The sequence below is a fragment of the Urocitellus parryii genome, chromosome 7 (assembly GCF_045843805.1).
Source record: "Urocitellus parryii isolate mUroPar1 chromosome 7, mUroPar1.hap1, whole genome shotgun sequence".
In the NCBI taxonomy this organism is placed as follows: Eukaryota; Metazoa; Chordata; class Mammalia; order Rodentia; family Sciuridae; genus Urocitellus; species Urocitellus parryii.
In genome coordinates, this window is record NC_135537.1 from 69,940,393 (window position 1) to 69,961,494 (window position 21,102).

The 21,102-nt window shown below is 37.8% G+C and overlaps 1 protein-coding gene across 2 annotated transcripts in view; it reads left to right on the forward strand.

The window, feature by feature from the left end:
• Positions 1-11,334, forward strand: part of Prex2 (phosphatidylinositol-3,4,5-trisphosphate dependent Rac exchange factor 2) — a 277,724-nt gene extending 266,390 nt beyond the window's left edge. For both annotated transcript variants that reach the window (XM_077800682.1, XM_026407761.2), the window contains 2 exons: positions 1,007-1,074; positions 7,065-11,334. In XM_077800682.1, the coding sequence (XP_077656808.1) occupies positions 1,007-1,074; positions 7,065-7,110 (114 nt within the window). In that variant the 3' untranslated portion in view covers positions 7,111-11,334. The remainder of the gene's footprint in view (positions 1-1,006; positions 1,075-7,064) is intronic.
• Positions 11,335-21,102: the final 9,768 nt, after the last annotated feature.

Sequence of the window (21,102 nt, forward strand, 5' to 3'; positions counted from 1 at the left end):
AAGATCATCTTTGTCTGGTGCTGTGGCACATGCCTATAATCCCAGCAATTCAGGAGGCTGAAGCAGGAGGATCTCAAGTTCAAAGTCTTCAGCAACTTAGCAAGGCCCTAAGCAACTCAGTGAGACCTTGTCTCTAAATAAAATACACAAAAAGTATTAGGGATAGCTTAGTGGTTGAGTGCCCCTGGGTTCAATCCCTGGTCCCAAAACCAAAGAAAAGAAGAAGATCATATTTAAACTATAAACTTTGAGTTAAAATTCTTAAATTTCAGAGATCCATATTGACGTGGCTTTTCCAGGAATTGCTTTAGAACTATTTCAGAAAGCATTTTCTTGCTAAATATTATTAAGTTTAAAATAGTCAGCTATTCAGCTAAGGAAAAACAGGTGCCTGGCTGTTCCAAGAAGGTTGTGGGACAGCAGGTATTTATACCTTGTTTGTTTCCTGTTTTCAGCATTTGAAGTTATTAATTATTGTGTCTAGGAATAAAGACATAGATGGGATGTTGAACAGGAAGCTGTTAAACTTATTTGAATGATTCAGATGTCTTTAGAAATAATAATTAATCATTTTGAACAGCATAGCATATTTTCTTTTTTATCCCCCCTTTGCCACTGGGAATTGAACCCAAGGGACCTACAACTGAGGCATACCCCCACTTCTTATTATTTTTTAGTTAGAAACAAGGTCTCCCTAATTTGTTTAGATCCTTGGCAAATTGCTGAGGCTGACCTTGAACTTGCTATCCTCCTGGCTCAGCCTCCTGAATCACTGGGAATACATGTGTATACCACCATGCTCAGCCTTACAACACCTTCATGCCATATTTTGATTCTTAAAAGCATTAATTTCAAAGATGTTCAGGTGGTGATTTCTCTTAGTCCCTATCCAGTCTCTCTTGATGTTAAATATATTGTTGGAATAAGTATTCTACATTCAGATATTAATGATATTTAAATTAATAGTAATACAGTATAGAGCTAAAAGTGATTTTCCTGACTTCAGGGAGCAAGAGTTCAGAACACAGCAAAGAATTTGGGAGTGAGAGACCGGACCCCTCAATCAGCTCCAAGGTAAGTACCTCCCTGCCTTCTCTTTCCAGAGGGTTCATCAGCTTTTGTTCTGCATGGCTAATATACCTACTTTAGGATATGCCCACTATCGTTCTTATAGTATTCCTGGGGATTGACCTCAGAAACACCCAGCCACTAAGTGTGATTAGAGATAAATGATCATAATTAAATGGATACCATCCTATTTTGCACATTCCATTATGAATTTAAAGAAAAAGTCCACATGGATACAACTAACTGGGCCTACAACCAAAATGCCATTTTCATTTATCCTTCTATTATCATGCATATTCTTTCCTCTGTTGGGATTGTCTTTCCTATCTGTGTCTATATGGAAGACTCCTACTTAACCCACAAAATCTACTTTAGTTATCATCTCCTGCTAGTAGTCTTATTTGTGTTCCTTTTCTCTGGTTGCCCTAGGTATCTTGTATATTGCTGTATGATAGCCCTTATGTTATTATATTATGCTGTGGTATTTTGTGGACATGTTTCTGTGCCCAACCTGAATAGGAATTTTCAGGAATCAGTATGGATTTTAGATTTTATTCCTTTGCTCACCATAGACATCCAATATCTAAACTGATTTCAAGAAAATGTGAATGAGTTAACAGGGCTATCGTCTGAGATGCTAAATATTCACAGTTCACGCATCATCATAAGAAAGGACTCCAGTCTACCTTTAAGACAGATGAACATAGTTAGCATCCACAGAAAAAATGTTTTCCGCTCAGTTTCCCTGGTGATTAGGATAGGCAGTACATACCCTATCTTGGAGTGGGACAAAGCTAACTAATTTCTTCTACATGCAATTGCTTTTATACAATTTCCTTTGGACAGGAAGTAGGCTCCTGCAAACACTGTCATAGACAAGACACTTTTTTTATTTGTTTTTATTTGCAACACCATTACCAGAGCAAGAATGAAGACTGCAGCATTTGTGAAGTTATATTTCATTCTGAAAAACTACATGGGAAGTGAAATTTCTTTGAAAAGGAAAAACATATCCCCCACCCTGAAATGGATGGAGCACTCATTTTATAGTTGCAATTCTTTTTAGTGCTAACTCCTAACTCTGTTTAATCCTCGTCTTGTTATCGTTATCTTCCACAGTTGATTAGATTAGAATCTCCCGGTTTCTATTGCTGAAGAATCATTTCACATAAGCATTGTCTCCTCAATGCCTTGAGCAGACATGGTATATTATATAACAGACCCACTGAAGTGTTAAAATCCCAATAAAAAAAAACAAGATAATGGTTTGCAGGATATTTTTAGCTAGATCTTATAAGCACTAATAAACAGTGAGTCTGAGATAAGACTTTAGCATCCTGATCAATAAGCCAATATGCAAGCCGAACACAAGAAAAGCAACTGATGAACTCACTTTCTTCTTTATTGGTTTATGTAATACTTGAAATGAAGCCCAATAAAATTAGCCAGCTATAAAGTTAAAATAATAACCCTGAGAGATTAAGAGTAATTTAAACAAAATGGATTTTAGTTACTCTTTTATTCATTCTACAAGAATCTATTTAGGACCCAAGAAATGCAGCCCACTCTGCTATGCCTCATGAAAAATGTAAACTTGAAATAGAAGTAGCTCTGGCCCTCAAGGAGCTTTTAGTTAAGTAGGCTTGGTAAGGAAAACATCATTGTAAGCAAAGGTGGAATGTGAGAAGCTGCCCTTGGAGGGTGCAGAGAGAATTCTAAGCACAGAGGGCTGGGATTCCTACTCAGCTAGAACAGCACTCCATCCTCAAAGGCAGTGAGTTGAAAGACACATTTGCCTCTCAAGCTCAGACCACCCACAGGCAAAGCTAGGGTAGTGTTTCTGGAAGGTACCTTCACAAAAGTCTAGTGTGCTCTCTCTGCCTGAGATGGTCTTTGGTTCAAATCCCCCAACCCATCTCCATCATAGTACACTACATGTGATAATAACTGTGACACAAACCGAGCATAAATTGTCATGAGAACATGGAAGAATCATGCGCAGCCAAAGGAGGGAGAAGGAAGGTCACAGAATGCTCCTGGTTTAGACACGGGGGCCCAGAGAAAACATCACATTCTGAGAACCATACTTTAGTCTGTGTGACTGACAGTTGAAAGTGATTTAAGAATAATGTTAAGCAAGGCTGGAGATGCAGGCAGGGGCCAGATCAGAAAGAGACGAACCAGAAATACTGAAGAGTTTTTATCTTAACTTGAAGACAGTAGGGAAGCATCAATAATCTTCTTACTTGGAAGAAGATCTGACTTTTAGAATTTGTCTCAGGTGACATTAGAAGGGTCTATTTCTAAGACTGAAGATAGAAGTTTGAAAGGAGACTATTGAGAAGCCCTGTGAAAGGGTGGATTAGAACAGTGCTTAGAAGGCAGACTTACTAGTCTTTGGACCCAAATTGAATGAAGATAGATAGGGGAATGGAATATTCCAGAGTGACTATAAAATCTTTGACTTGGGTAATAAGGGGTTGGTGGTTATTTCCCCTGAGATAGTGGATCACAGGGACTTCCGTGTGGGTTATATTTGTGGGCAGTTCAACACACTGTTCCAAAGCAAAGGAGAGGCAAATAGGTGGAGCTGTGGTCCTGTGAGTCACCAATATTTAGAAGGTCAGTGAGGATATAGAAGTGAATTTTATTGCCATGGTGAGTGGATAACAGATGAAAGAAGATCCAGAACCCACCAGAGAAATGCCAATAATGAAGAGAAAGCAAAGGAACAGGAGTGACAGAGTCAAAGGAGAGCACTTGGAAATGTGGAAGGAGCTGGTTGATCTGGGATTCAAAAAAGGAGGAAGTGGCTGTGGTCACACCATAGAAAGAGTGAACGGAATAATTTTGGAATCAGAATGCTGGAGAGAGGAGTATTAGGGTTTAATAGTGCTGAGGTAGGTTGGTTCTGAGTAGTGACAACAGAAAGTCTACTCCTGGGAACAGGTTTCCTGGACATCTTGGCTTCATCACATTTTGCATACTCCCCTCTAGGAATCAGGGACTGAAACGTGTCAGAAACTACTTTTGGTTTTAGGATATCAAGGTGATGAGACGCATTCCATGTGTTCTAGGCGCTTGCAGTCCAATAGAATGGGAAGAAAAAATAGATTTGGGCAACCAGATGAATGTGCTGTGATTGAATGGCGCTGAAGTAGGGGTTGGGGGCAGACTTCCTCTCTTTGGCTCCCATGTTTGCAAAGCAATTATCACATTTTCATCAACAACCAAATATGACATTCCAAATGTCAGATCACTAGTTGTGGCATATTGTTTTCTGTTATGTCACAAAATCTGGAAGTATTGTGCTGTAAAGACTTTATTTGTGTAGTGGGAAGGCCACATCGTACTATAGTGGTTAAAAATGAAGAAAAGAAGAAAAGTGATTTTGAGGAGTCCCAGATCCTGCTACGTGATCTTAGTGAGGTCTTCGTTTTTTGAGATTCTATTTTCCAATCTGTAGGATAAAGAGAATTGTCTTGAGATAGAGTACCATTGGTACTTGGGAACCTCAGAAGAGGCATTTACTTTGTTGTCTCCATTAATACATCTTATATTTTTGCTATAGAGAAAGATAAAGAGCATGGGCTGGGGTTGTGACTCAGCGGTAGAGTGCTCACCTAGCATGCGCGAGGCCCTGGGTTCGATCCTCAGCACCACATATAAATAAATAAATAAGATAAAGGTATTGTGTCCAACTACAACTACAACTAAAAAATAAATATTAAAGAAAAGAAAGATGAAAAGCCTGATCTATAGAATAAAGTTTGAAAATTCTTCTCTCTGCTAATTTGAATTTGGACGGAATCACCAGCTCCAAAAATGGCTCCCTGAGCCCAAGCAGGAATGGGAGGAAGTGGAGCCAGGAACAGACCTCACTCCTGCAGGGCACTGGTATGCATGAGTGTAATGAGAATACAGGAAGGGCCCCAAATGTTGGGCAAAAAAAGGCCTCCCGGTGCCCAACAATGTAGCTGCCAAAACACAAATGCCTCAGAGCCGAGTTGGAGTCCAACTCTTTACCTATTACATTTTACTTCCAAACTTCATCTGCCTGCTCTGAATTCCCAGAGCTCAACAATTTCCATTACAAATGTGGCTGAACTCAAATAACCCTGAGTCTCTTCCAAGAAGCCTCAGAAGCTGAATCTGTCCAGCTCCACAGAACCCAGAGCTATTATTTCATTAGGTGATCACAGAGAGTAGCCTTTTCTCCAATTTGCAAGGCAGACATTTCAGACTCATCTACCCAGTGGCATTAGTTACATTCTGTGCAAACATGCAGAGCAAGGTAATGGGATGTGGTGGCACAGCCCAGATCTCATGGGTCAGGACGTCCACCGCCCATCCTCCTCTTTCTTTTCTACCTGAGTAAAAGCCATTGTGCTTTCTTACTCCTTAGGCAGCCCTGTCAGGGAAATAAGAGGACAGAAATTAAGGAGGAAAAGAACCTTCTGATCATCCTATTTTTTTTTTCAGTCCTGAGAAAGCAATTTGAAGTAACACCCTATCTTTCAGCTGCAAAAGAACATTTCAAGTACACCAGCTCAATTTAATGCATTCTCTTCTCCAGGAAAGATGAAATAAGCTTTTATAATGTGACATGTCCTTAGTTCAGTATTCATCTCTTCCATGGAGATAACATATAGAACATAAACCACCTTCTCGACTTGAAGTACATTCAAAGATAATACATTCTGCGTTTCCTAAGAAAGTTCATGTTGTTAACCGAATTTACAACTCTAAATCAAAGCTTTCTCCTTCTTCCCCATTGATTTAGAATTAGCATGGAATTAAATGTCAAAGGAGAGGGAATTTATAATTTACTAAATAGGTTAACAATTCATTTAAGCTGTGTTCAATGTAATCTGTAAATGGGAGTGAATCACTACAGCTAGCCCTGAGTTTGTACTGCTTTTGAAAAAGGGAAAAGTTGGGACTCAGAGTGTGGCTCAGAGGTAGAGTGTGTGCTTAGCATGCAAGCAGCCCTGGGTCCAATCCTTAGCACCAGAAATAAATAAACAGATGAAGGGGTATCGTCGGATTCTGCGTTTAAAGTCATTAGCTTAAGCTCTGCAGTGCAACCAGTGTGGAACCTTGGTCACTATTAGGGGTAACAGGTGTAGTCCAATATCCAACCACTTCAGTTCAGCCTCTCTTCTTTCAGGATACACTGAAATTAACGCACATGGCCTTGAGGTCACTAGAGTTAGGGTTATCTGGCAGCCACCATGTTCACTTTTACTTTGGTTCTAGAATTAGGATTCAACTATTAAAAAGAATGTGGAGACTGGAACTTGTGTAACCTTAGCTAATTCCTTAGAATTTTTTGTTAGTGCTCAAACAAAGAGGAGCATCTCCAGGCATTTCCACAGTTAATGTGGATTCTTTGACCCACTTTAGAATCCACTGACCAGGTAAGCGATAGACGGCAGAACCAGGTGGCCAGTCCTTAGGAAACCCCAGCTAGTGTGCCTTTGAGATTCAGGCCTCAGGAATCTGCCATGTCAGGCCATTATTCACATCCACACCATAGGCATAGTCCAAAATGCAGTTAACTTCAAAACTGGTCAGAAAACCAGCAGATCCCTGTGAGATAAGAGCTGTCTTCCTGTAAACAAGATATTCATAATGACAGAGGTGATGGCAATTATAATAATATCACCTCCTGGAATTCAGAGAATAGATTTTTATTACCAGCAAGCTTAGCAGGCTTGGATTGGCAGCACTGGAGCAGAACAGCAGATTTTTTAAATGCAGTGTTGCATAATCAGTAGCCATTGAGAGATGCAAAGAAACCTGGTTTTCTAAATCACAGAACCAAAATTTTAGAGTTTGCTTATTCATATGCTATGCTTAGTGAAGTAAACAATGCGGCCTTGACTCGTAGAACCAAAAATAATTACTTTCAATGTATTTGTTATACCAATAAAATTATCTCAGGTAAGGTGTAAAAAGTGGGCAGCTGTCCAACTTACCTGTGCCTCTTCTAGGCTGTACAAGCTGTGCGAGCCCCCTCCCCCGGCTGGAGAAGAATGAAGAGAATCCCAAGGAACCAAGCAGGTGGAAGCTTCTGAACACTGGCCCTGACCAGTACATGCTGGTTCAGCATTCTCCACTGAAAATAAAAGAACTGCATTTTTTTTCTTTCCTCTAAATCTTTCCCCACGGTGTTTTATAACTAATGCTCAGTTTGTACTTGGATATTTATGCTGGAAACGGGTAGGAGTTCATTCAGACTTCAGCCTCACAAAGTGATCTCTGTAGATTGACATCATGTCTTCATTTTTTGTGCAAAAATTCATCTCCGGAATTTATAGAAAAAAAAATGTCCGAGATAAAAACATTTAACTATTGGTCTCCTCTCGGATTCATTCATTTGATATTGTATCTGTTTTCAGTTTCCCCAAATGGACACATGTAATAATGGATAGTTTTGCTTGAAGAAGTCTGTCACTGAAAAACACATGGCCACACTCGACACATCATCATGTGAAAGTTGAAAATGGTATAGACTGGGAGGCATAGGTTTTCCATCCCCCATTCATGTCAGAGGAGGGTATATGTGTGGAAGCTGAAACATATGCTTCTTTGTTTGTCCTAAGGGCTGCTCAGTAGAGGAGAAGGGAGCTTTCAGGCCTCCAGCAAGACTTTCTTCCATTACTTCCAAGTGTACTTTATGCTCATGAACATGTCCAGTGAGCTGGTGCTGTCCTTGGTCTCTGCTGTGGGCCTGGCTTCCCAAGGATACCTGTCTCGAATGTCGTAGCCAATGGCCCTGGGTAGGGCATGGTGTGGGGATCAGCAAGGTGAGGGGAAGGGGAATGGGTAAAGAAGAAAAAAATAAACCTATTTAAAAACTCACTTGTCTACCTTAGAAAGAAACCTAAAACTCAGTTTTTGGAAGCCTTTCCACAAGATGTCAGACTCAAAAGAATTCACCATCAGGAGTGCGTTTTTCATCCAAGTATTGTACAAGATGTGAAAATAAAGCTTTACTTGTTATACTTTAAAAGGACCACTGGAAACCTTGATTGTGGACACAAAGTATATTCCATGTTCATCCTAAAGTATGTGTAATTTTTGTCATTTCTGCACTGATATAATAGTATGGTTTTATCATTGTGAATAATTAACATTTATTTTAAACTCATAATTCTCAAAATAATGGAAAGACTCGTATTGTGTTTATAATAATTAGAGCCACACTTTGCTTCACAACAGGAGGAAGCTCTGAGAAAAGTATCACTAGGCAATTTCATCATCATGCAAATATCATGCGCTTACACAAGCTGAGATGGCTATGACATCATTAGATGGTTTAATTTGTGGGACCCCTGTCATAGATGCTGTCCTTCATTAACCAGAATGTCATTATGCAGCACATGACTGCATGTGGATTTAGACTAAGTATGTGAAATAACCATGGTTTAGGCAAATCGTTATTAAATTTTAATTTGCAAAATCTAATAATGGCTTTCACACTATCATTAAATACCTTCATCACTAGCAGCTGTGTTTTGAATAACAAAAATACCGTGTTCTATATTATGTCTGTAAACTTACTGGTCAAGGTAATAGTTGTCATTTGGCATGGAAGCACTTGAGATTCTTCTGTTGAGCCCATAGGTATAGCAACAAACAAGGAAACCAAGGTCAAAGTTTCCAGAGCAAAAGTTGGACATTTTGAATTTAATGAAGATAACGACCTTCACATAAGTTTCTATATTAAATAACTCTGGACTCTCTGAGGTCTCACATTCTTGACATTTTCAGCAAGTGATCCTGAAGGCTCATCTAATTTGTGATTTTTTTTTCCTGTTCTGAAAATTCAATAACTTTCAATGCAGGGCTAATGAGTGAACACACCTGGTTGATTAGCTGGTGCTTATCATGTTGTCATGACTGTCTTCTAGTCAGCATCCTGGCAGTGATCCTCATCAGAGGCCTGTCACCTAAACATTTTAGAACTTTGCCACCTCTCCTGGGCCCCACTATCTGCTCTTTAGGTATTTACAAATTAACATATTTTAAAGGGTCTAATCTCTATAATAGAAAATGCTCAGTAATATTTCCAGGGTTAAATGTACGTGTACAGTCTATCAGTGTATATGCCACTTACTAAATTCATCAACGCCTGAATGGTTCCTATTAACATGAGTCACTCTTGTTTTTTACTGTAATAATATCTGTAACTAATATTTACTAAATGATCACTGTGTGCTAAGTGGCACCTCTGATTGCTTTTCCCACATTTTGTTACTACTTCACATAATCCTCATAACATTGATATTAGTTGGTCTTCTTTTTATCACTCCCATTTTATTTGCATTTGAGGAACTGAAGCAAAGAATGTTCCAGTGACTTGTACCGGTTCGTATGACTCACAAGGGGTAGAAGCAAAATTCGAACCCAGGAAATCCTTTTTCTTAATATGTTATGCTGCTTTTCCATGTTGATATAACAACTATTGTAATATTACCAATTACTTGTTAGTAAAGTTGGAGTTATATGGCATGTGTTGCCATGAAAATATACATATTAAGCTGAAAATAAAAGTGAATGGGGGCTGGGGTTGTGGCTCAGTGGCAAAGCACTTGCCTCGCATGTGTAGATCACTGGGTTCGATCCTCAGCACCACATAGAAATAATAAATAAAAAATAAAGATATTGTGTCCATCTGTAATTAAAAAAAAAAGTGCATGGAACTATGTGAAATGCCTTTAACACATGAAAATCACAGGATTTCCTGGACATTTTACCATTTGGATACACATTTTGAGGAAACCCAGTGCTGTTGCAAACTGAACAAAATATTTTATATCATATGCCTTATAATCTAAGATGGCAGTTTTAGATATATATTGCAAGTCTAGAGTGTAATGATATAAAATTTGACTATCAATTCCAAAACAGTGATAATAGTAGGGAAAAAAAACATCTAATGGGTCAATTTTTCAATACCATATTATGTCTCCTTATGATACTGGACATTTAATTTGCCTTGAATTTTAAAACCATGTTCCTCTGTAACCATGTTTCCTTCAAATATTGCTAAAGCCTGCTAACTGCTCATCCAAACTCTGGATTTGGACATCTGCCCCTTCCTACCTAAAAGGGAAAGAGAGTCATGCACTGAAATTTGGGATCTCTGCATAGGACCTGACTTAAAAATAATTCATTAGTGGGGCTGTGGTTGTGGCTTAGTGGTAGAGCACTTGCCTGGCACATGCGAGACACTGGGTTTGATCCTCAGCACTATGTAGAAATACAATAAATAAAATAAAGGTATTGTGTCCATCTCCAACTAAAATGTATTTTTAAAAATAATAATTAGTAATTCAGAGTCAATGCATCATAAATATTCTATCATAACTGATACATATTTTCTAATATTATAAAATTTAGTGTGCTGTTAAAGAGAATGAGGAGTTTGAAAAACACTAGAAATTTACATCTATTTCCATTAGAATTTAAGGAAGGGGGAGAATTTCTGTACTAGTTTTACTTTTGTGAGCAATGTGATGTTGAATTTAGATTGTAAGCTTTATTTTAAAAACCAGTATCCCAACCTGAAGTCCTACACTATCTTCTGTTCCTTCAAGCACATTCTTCCAGTGGTTTAGGGTCCTGTGCATTTTGGCTACTCTTCTTCATTTTAAAATGAGATCAGCTTCTTAGGATACTATAAAACCTATGACATTGATTACGACTATTCATTTAAATTTTGTGATCATTAAATGAAAAAGGAAATGAAGTTGATCCTAATCATAATCGTACTAGCCAAGAAAATGAACAGGCAAGCAAATTGTAAGGAGCAAACTGATTCAAGGAAAGCAAACCCTTTTCAAGGTTTTTTTCTGGCAGCATATTTTATAGGCAAGATTAGTATTTATTGATTTGGAAGTTTTAGGTTGAGAATAAATTACTCCATGTATTTAAAACTAATAATATATTTTTTACCTAAAATACTAAAGTATTCTTTCACTAGATGAAGTAGATATTTTTCTGTATAACATGGTTTAATGCTGATTAGTGGGCACCTTTTTTATTCACTTATGTTTTTATAAACTCATAATAAGGAAATGTGAAATCAATAGTCATCCTTTAGGTCACTTGTACTTTATATTTTACTTCAAATGTCATTCTCCTTTACAAGTACTATTGAAACTAGATTGGACTGAATTGCTTCTGAATGTTTGGAAACTATATTTAATTTTTAAGGACTAATTTTATGTGTACCATCTTACTAAATTATAGTTTAACAACTCATAGTTATAATAATAACTATATATATATATATATTCATTTACCTGTTTTCTTTAACCTGTTTGCTGAATGGGTTGTCAGTTGTCTTCTTTAACTCTTAGGGGAAAAGATTTTGAAATGGTTTAGGATGATCTGAATTTCAATTATGAAAAAAAATATTTTGTATTCTCTCAAGTGTTTGCAGTTTAAGTGATGATTCTCAGCAAAGCTTTAACTTTCAGAACAGATTGGGAAAATATAAGAGGGGTTGTGCCAAGAATAGCCCCAGGTGATTCCCTTTACAAATACTGGCCGCCATCTTCCTTGGTGCTACAATTCCATAATAGTCATTATGGCTAATCTTTGGTTTCAGAAGAATTTGACTACTTCAACAATTTGCCATTAAAAGCAATCTCCGTATTCATATTGGCAAACATCTATGAGCAAACATGGAAGACTGTTATGTGGCCTGTGTGTCTTTTAGCCTTTGTTCCCTAGACACAAGGCCTACTTCACTCAGGATAGTTTGCGTCTGTCTATGAGAAGAGATTTCTGAAGTCTACTAGGTGTACTAAATGATATATATCTGTATGTATGTCTCTCTATATATTATATGTATTTACTACTTTTGTTTTTATGATAACTCATAAAAGTCACTGAGATTCTTATGTCTTGTTTTACAGTAAGATATGAAAAATGGAATTGTTCAGTGTATGTAATGTAGACATCAGAGCTGTTCAAAGTAGTAAGTGTACTTGGTTGAACATCTTTCAATCACTGATGCTAGTTTGGTATATTTTAGTCTGCTTTTTGTAACCATTACAAAATGCTTGAAATAATAAGCTTATAAAGAAAAAAAGGCTTGTTTCAGCTTACAGTTTGAGAGGTTCTAAATGATCAGTTGGCCCCATGGTGTTGGGCCTGTGGCAAAGCAACATATCCTGGCAGGAGTACATGGCAGAGCATAACCACTCAACTTGTGATCAGAAAGCAAGGAAAGAAAAGGGACCAGGGTCCTGCAGTCCCTTTCAAGGATACACCCCCCAATGACATAACTTTCTCTCATAAGCCCCACCTGCATGTGGTTCCACCAATAGTGCCCTCTACTACATGGACTTTTGAGGGACATTCAAAATACAAACCATACTACTCACAATTCAGTTTGAAATTATTTGATCTGGCTTTGCCATCAAGAAGTAGCTGATTAAAAAGAAAACCGTTAAGTTTTAAAATTACAGTTCTACTAGAAATAGGAAGGTTTTGATAGTTAATTTTAGGTGCAAATAACAGAATAAATGTCATGTAGGAATTCAACAAATGCTTTCAGGATTTTATGTTGTACCTGGTGCAGCTGGTGGGTCAAGTGTTCGTGTCGGTTGTTTGGTTTGGAAATCTTCAGTGTGTCTGTGTTTATTGATCACTTGTATCTTTTAAAATGACAATATTTGTAACAAACCTATTCTAATATCATGTGCATATAAATATTGTATGTAGTCAAGAATACTAAGTTGGTGAAATACTTTAGAAAACACTTTCAAATTTGAATAATGCTTCAAGCAAATTTATTAGAGTTTCAGATGAATATATATTTTTGTAACTGCCAAGTAAATGAGTAGAACGTAGCTTTTTGATTAAAAAATATTTTTATAAGTACTCATTTACACAGTATTCATTATTTTAAGTAGCAAAATATCATATTGGTTCTATAAATAATAATTGTTTTAAGTATATCTATATTTAACATCATATAACATCCCAAATTTAATGATATATTTCATCTCAATGTGTTATTAGCCCCTTTTCTTGTAAAATATCTATGTAACATAGTTCTGATCACTTCATATTTTGTGTATGATTAAAATTATCAGGGTGAATTATGTATTTTATGTCATTTATTTGTGTGTGCATTAAATATTGAAATGGTAACATTGTATCATAAATATCAACAATAATAAAGGGAATTGTAGTGTAAGCAGTTCAGCTTCTTTTCATTTACATGTAATTAATTCCTCTTACATTCTTCCCCGATTAAAAGACCAACTATGAAACATGGATTTTTTTTTTCACCCTTCAAGAATTCACAAACTTGACTGGCTCAGTGGTGTGTGCCTGGAATCTCAGGGACTTGGGAAGCTGAGGCAGGAAGATCACAAGTTCTAAGCCAGCTTCAGCAACTTAGCAAGGACCTAAGCAATTAGCAAGACACTATCTCAAAAATAAAAAGGGTGGGGGATGTGGCTCAGTGGTTAAGCACCTCTGGGTTCAATCCCTGGTTTTAAAAAAAAAAATCAAAAGCTCAATAGAAGAAAGTTGATATGTGTGCATGAAGCAAATATATAAATTGAGCTGGAGAGAAAGGAACTACTAGGAAGGAACCAGAATAAGAAGCTTGATAATGAGACATGGCATAGGAAACATCATGGGAGATAAGACCTGTGCTGTTCTCTGAATTAACTAGCCAAGCTTTCAAGGTGTCTCCAGTACTTAAATTATGTATGAGCCATTCTCCTGGTTGCTGAGGGTGTTACAAATGCACATAATTCCCTAAACATAAGGTTAAAGAAATTGGTATATTTAAGGTGATTCATGGAGTGCACAGACCAAAATGTTAACTACCAATGGAAAGCAATGAGAAGCACAAGCTACAGAAATTGAATTTAGATTCAATTAAACTTGAACTTCTGGAACATCTACAGATTACTTATCAGCTACTGAGCTAAGCTGAAGAATTTGTAACTAGAAACACATATATGGCCATTGTTGTAATGGAGTTTACAGACTAAAGGAGGAAACATTGATATTAATATAAAAAATGATGGGAGAAGGCTAGGTTAGCAAGGGTAGTGGCTTTCAGGACAGATAAAATTAAGCAGCAGGATAAGGGAAACTTTTTAACCTTGTTAGCTAGAACTGAATGACTCTAAGACAGAAATGCAGTGGTATTTTGGTAGGGTGGTGAACAGATTTGTCCGGACAGAGGATAAAGATGTGCGGATATGATTAGAAAAAGACAGATGGAAAATAAGATGGGGTTTGGGTGGTGTGCATCTCTGAAGGCCAGGCTGAGAGGTCTGGACATAGAGAGTATAAGAAAATTGAGATAAATAGCTGATGGCAGTGATAAGGAATTACAAATTCCAGGTGGGAAGCTTGAAGAATTTGTAGCTGTTGAAGGTGTGGGCTAGCTTTGGAAATGTCAAAAACAATATTAATGGAAGAAGCAAAAATCAATAACTGGATTTTACTTTTTGCAGATTGCTAGTAGACTCTGAGATGGCAAATTTAATACAGCTATAAGAGTGAAAAAATAGAATCAGCAAGTGTAGGCTGTTTGTTTTAAAATAGCCTTCCAGCCCCTTGTGTTCCAGAGATGTTCCTGGGACACACAGGCACCCAGGCACACACCATGCAAGATTTGTGTGTGTGTGGGGGGGTAAAATTAGGTTTGAGAAACACAAAGTTAAGCAAGTTTATTACAGGACTCCCCAACCTCCTAATGTCCTAATAATAAACATGATTTTGGAGGAGAGATGTGGTATGCAGTATTCTTTGAGCTCATGAGAAAATGGGATGTGTTTCGTGGAAGACTTGTTAGTATTTCCCTGGAATGCAAGTATTCATCAAAGGACGATACAGGGAAACTGTTCTGGGAAATAGCATAAAAGGAAAAAAATAGTTAACACACTAATGGGGACGGCACCGTATTTACCTGATGGGGTGTCATTGAGGCTTGAAGGAAGAGATGACAAGTATTTACAGAAATGAACAGTCACAGCAAGGTAGGGTTAAAAGCAGGCTGCATCATTCTTTCACCCTGAACCTATGTACAATGGCCAGGAAGAGCTCATTCCACAGGGACTCAAAGGTATCCTCTCCCTTCCCATGCCTAGCCATGTGATGCCGTGTCAGGTTGGAGGTCACTTTGATATGTTAAAACTTGTCTCCAGTTTGCTCTGGTTTCTGGACTAAATTTAGAATGCTTGATGGCCATGGTCCAGGCGTCATAAGTTAGATGACTTAAAGACTAATTTTCTCTTCACAAGAAGTATTCAAAAGGCATAGACTGTATGGGGTTCTCCAGCTTGACCTTGGTTGACCACTTGAAGATTGTCTAAATGCAGTGATATAAATTCTGATTGATTGCTCAAAGCCAGGTCATACTGTGACAAGATAAACCCCTAGATATTTAGAAAGATATTTGTCTCACCTATGCCATCTCCAAGATTTCTTTTAATCAGGAATTTTCCAGGTAACTAAATGTGGACCCTCTTCCTTATGAATCCATGGGAGCAAGTTTCAGTACCAGACTGCCTGGAAATTCAGCAAGTCCTAGACGTCTTAGACTCTCTGCCCTTGACTCGCTATGTTGCTCTCATTTAGCTGGAGCCTGTGAACTCCTTGCCAGAAAAGTGATAAAATATATTATCCCAGAGCTGTGTACTCAGAGGGAAAGGGAGTGATTACCCCATGATATAATAGAGTGTTCTGTTGAGGGCACTTTACTTCAGAGGAATGAAGACAAGTGAGAACATAAATAATGGTCAAAGAATGACTAAGGACATGTGGGGATTGATTGCCAGGAAATATTAGGTCTACTAAGAACTGCTGCTGTTCTGACTGCCCACATGTCGCCTCACTGTTAAAAATGTTTACCCCGAGGTTAGACATTAGGACGTTACCTAACTTTAGCAAGGAGGGAGCTGGAAATACTGAAAGATGAATAGATTGGAAGGTGCCGGGAGGCTTCTACACACAATCTTTGAAAAACTTATTTGAGTTGTATAAGTCATTAAACAGATGCTTAGCTAGGAGAAGCTTCTTCCTTCTCTTCTTGAGAGGAGATTCTCAACATAACATTAACTATCTTAAAATCCACAGTTCCACAGCCTGTGGTGTATTCACAATGTCACCTTTATCTCCTTCCAAACAGTTCTCATCACCCTGAAACGGGGGTTTCTAAAATTAAGCTTATGTTATATCGAGACAATTGAAGATTCACATTTTTGACCAACGTGGAGAAGCAGTTCAATGAAGGATGGATAGCCTTTTCAACAAATGGGCCTGGGACGGTCAGATGTTCGTGGGCCTGAAAATGATCCTCCAACTAAATGTTACACACTGCACCAAAAAAATTAACTCCAAATGGATGGTGGACTTAGATTTAAAATATAAAATTACAACATGTTGAAGGAAAAAATAGAGAAGAAATTCTTAAAGATCTAGAGCTAGACAGATTTTTTTTTTAGCCTTGACATAAAGATCATGATCCATAAAAGGGAAAGTTGATAAATTGGACCTTATCAAAATTTAAAACGTTTTCTATTTTAGAGACTATCTGGAGACAATGAAAAGTGAGTTGCAGACTGGGAGAGAAGTGGAAAACCATCCCATAAATCACTCGTGTCTGATGAAAAGAATTCTGAAAAAATGTTGCAAAAGATTTCATGCTGTATCATTCATTCATACAAAATTTTTCAACCGGCAAAATGATAGAAATAGAAGAAGTTGGTGTGATTAGGCAAGAGCAACAGGAATTGTTTTCATTTGACAGTATTCATGTCAATATTCTGGTTTGAAACTACTACACTTTTCCGAATTGTAAACCTTTGGGGGAAATTAAGTAAACCATACATATGATCTTTACTTAGTCTTAAGAGCAAAATACCTGGAAATGAAATTGCATTTGTCAAAGCTAATAAACACCACGATTGCTTTCTTGTCCTGTCTGCCTTCTAGCACTGGTTCATTCAGAAAGTCAGTTGCACAAATTGAGCATTTCCTCTATGAAAGACTTGGTTTTAACATTTGGTACCCTGTCAAGGTCCTGAGGAATTTGTATTTCAGAAGTAGCAGCAAGTTTGTTGCCTGGTTAAGAATCCCACTTCAGGGGCTGGGGATGTGGCTCAAGCGGTAGCGCGCTCGCCTGGCATGCATGCGGCCCGGGTTTGATCCTCAGCACCACATACCAACAAAGATGTTGTGTCCGCCGAACACTAAGAAATAAAATGTTAAAAAAAATTCTCTCTCTCTCTCTCTCTCTCTCTCTCTCTCTCTCTTTCTCTCTCTCTCTCTCTCTCTCTCCTCTCTCACTCTCTCTTAAAAAAAAAAAAAAAGAATCTCACTTCAGGACTTAATAGCTCCATGATCATAAGCAAGTTATTTCCTTTAGCATCAGATTCCTCAAACGGTAAATTTATAATAATAATGCCATTTGCTTCATATGGCTATAAGATGAACTAAATAAGATCAACTAAATAAGATCCATAGATCAGAATCTAGCATTGAGCCTGGCAGTTAGAAGCACCTTTAATGGAAACTAAATGAAAGAGTATTAAGTATTATGGGATTGATCTAAGTTAGTGGTAGAAGGAAAGATCTATTCTCCAGAGACATTTCCTTAAGACAGATGGCTTGTTTGAGGAATTGAGAAATAGAATTTGAGGAGTTGGCTGCAGTTTGAAAGCATGGTTTCTCATGTGAAGGAGTTGTAGAGTATCTTGTAGGCAGGGGTGAACCTTTGAACGTTTTCAAGCAGGGGAGCCAATTAACTGATCAGAAGAGTTACTGTTGTGATGATTCGTATAGTGTTTCTGAGGCCAAGCCCATCAGAACATCTTGAGGAATTGTACTTAGGGGTATCATTCTTAGTAAGCTTTCCAGGTTTGGGGGATTTTATTTTTTGGTACCAGGGATTAAACCCATGGGTGCCAAACTACTGAGCCATTTCTCACATCCCTTTTTTATTTTGAGATAGGGCCTGGCTAAGTTGTTTAGGGCCTCATTAAACTGGCTTTGAACTTGTGATCCTCCTGCCTCAGCCTTCTGAGCAGCTGGGATTATAGGTGTGCTACACCACACTGGGCCCAAGTGGTTCTTTTTTGTACACTTGTATTTATAAATTGTTAATCTAAAAGTGGTAGAATTCTTTTTTGTTGTTGTTATTTGGTATTGAGAATTGAACCTAGGGTGCTTTATCACTGAGCTACACCTCCACTGCAGCACCCCCCCCTCTTTTTTGAGGTAGGGTCTCACTAAATTGCAGAGGGCCTTGCTAAATTGCTGAGATTAGCCTCAAACTTGTGATCTTTCTGCCTCAGCCTCCCAAGTCCATGGGATTATAGGTGTGCACCACTGTACCTGGCTAACAGTAGTGCAACTCTTTGTTGTTGTTGTACACATAAATTTATTAAAAGATATAGAAGCTCCTGTTGGATCGGGTAATGACACCAAATGGGCCTATCCTAGATAATCTGCTAGATAATCTTTTGACTCTTGAGAACAGCCTGATACACCAGTGAGCATGTTTCCAAATGTTGAAACTGTTTAGGTTTTCAGAATCCAGATCAATGGCGGTTACTGATCCCTGGATCTGACCATCCTCTTGAAGATATAGCCTCCCCTGGGATGAGGTGCTGCCACCAGATCTATAACCTGCATTTCAGCACTCCATTCTTAAAACCTTATGAAAGCCCAATGCTTCAGGCTTTAGTACTCAGCTGCTGGTGATCCTTTTGCTAATATGCAACCTTTTGATAGGCCACTCCCTTCAATATTCTATATTAAGTCTGCCATTTAGTTTTCTCATATTTGTGCACTTCTCATGGTGGGCCAGGGTTCTGGGTCCATAATTTTGCAGACCCCAGGCACCTGCCGCGGTGATCCTCCATAAAGTCTATAGTGAAAAGCTGGAATTCTTAATGAAAGAGCATCTGAGAAATAAAGATGAGGAGCTGTTTTGAGAAAGATTTAGAAGGTAAATTAACAAGAGTTGCCAATCCATAGGGTGCAGAACAGTGAATTGTAGAAACGAGATGGGATGTTTGCAAAGTGTTTAGTTTGGACAGTTGGTCCCCATAGTAAGAGAAGGCAGGATGAGTAGCAGACTAGGAAGTAATGAAAATACATGCCCTTTGGCACAAGTTGAATTTGAGGACTTCCAGATGGAGGTAGCAAATAGACTTGTGGAAAAACTCAACTGGATTTCAAGTGAAAGATGAGAACTGAAAAATCAGCAAGTGTAAGTGAGTAATTAAGGCATCAACAGGAGCACATGTGGTGAGAAGATTGGAGATCTGAGGGTACTATCCTGAGGCACTAAAATTTAAGCAAAAGAAAAGATTCTGTGAATGAAATTCAAAACAAATATTTGAAGTGGTTGGGAGGAGAAGATCCAGTTAATTGGGTGGCCAGAGAAGTCCAGAAAATGGAGTTCAAAAAGGGAATCATCAAATGATTTACTGGATCATATGACTGAGAAGTAGAAAGGACATTTAGTCCTTGAACTACTTTTATTTTTATATGTGTGTTCTTTCTTAAATTTTAGTTGCAAAGTTTTAATGGGCTTTTTTAAAGATCAGGAACATTTTATTTTTCAAAAATCTTACAGCAATAAACAGTCCAACCAGAATTCCTATTGCCCAGCACCTTTATCAACACTGAATGATATTTATATTAGTCCAATACTTTTAGTATCAAGTACCAGAACCAAAGTATGAGTGGCTTTGACAGCTAAAACCAACATTGAGAGACTGTAACAAAACTGTAAAATGCTGCAGATGACTCCTCTGGGCCAGACCATACTTCATGGTTAAAATGGTGCCATCAAGAATTTCTCTTTATCTCCTTTTGCCTCTTCTACTGGCTGGCTCTTAAGAACAGCCAGTTGATGATAAAGAAATAAAATGGAGAAAAATCGAAAAAATTCAAATTATCACTATTTGCAGATGATATGGTCCTATACCTAAAGATGCAAAAAGCTGCACCAAAAGACTGCTAGAGCTAAGAAACAAATATGGCAAAGTAGCAGTTTACAAAACCAACATAACAAAAATTAATAGTTTTCCTATATGCTAACAATGAATCTTCTGAGAAAGAAATCAGGAACTCAATCCCATTAACAATAGCCTCAAATAAAATAAAATACCCAGGAACAAATCTAACCAAGGAGGTAAAAGACCTCTACAATGAAAACTAGAAGAAATTAAAGAAGACCTCAGAAGATAGAAGATCTCTCATGTTCATGGATAGGCAGAATTAATATTGTTAGAATGAACATACGACCAAAAGCAATACACAGATTCAATGCAATCCCCATCAAAATACCAATGACATTCTTCACAGAAGTAGGAAAAAAAAACACAGTCCTAAAGTTCATTTGGAAGAATAAAGGACCCAGAATAGCCAAAGCAACACTCAGTCAAAAAAAAGCAATGCTAGAGGTGTCATAATACCTGACTTCATATTATATTACAGAGCTATGGTAACAAAAACTGCATGGTACTGGCTTAAAAACAGGCACATAGACCAATGGTACAGAATAGAAGACATGGAGACAAACCTACATATCTACAGTCATCTGATTCTTGACAAAGATCCCAACAATATACATTGGAGAAAAGACAGCCTTTTAAGAAATGTTGCTGGGAAAACCAGTTATCTATTTGAAGAAGAATGAAACTAAACCCTTCCCTCTCAACCTGCACAAAAATAAATTCAAAATAGATTGAAGGCCTAGGAATTAGACCAGAAACTATGCAACTACTAGAAGAAAATGTGGGGTCAACACTCCAGCATAGAGTCACAGGCAATGAGTTTCTCAATAGGACACCTTAGGGTCATCAAATAATGTGAAAATTTAATAAATGGGATAGCATCAAGTTAAAAAGCTTATGCACAGCAAGGAAACCATTAAGAATGTGAATAGAGAATCTATAGAATAGGAGAAAATCTTTGCTAGCTACTCTTCTGACATATAAAGAACTCAATAAACTTTATAACCCCCCA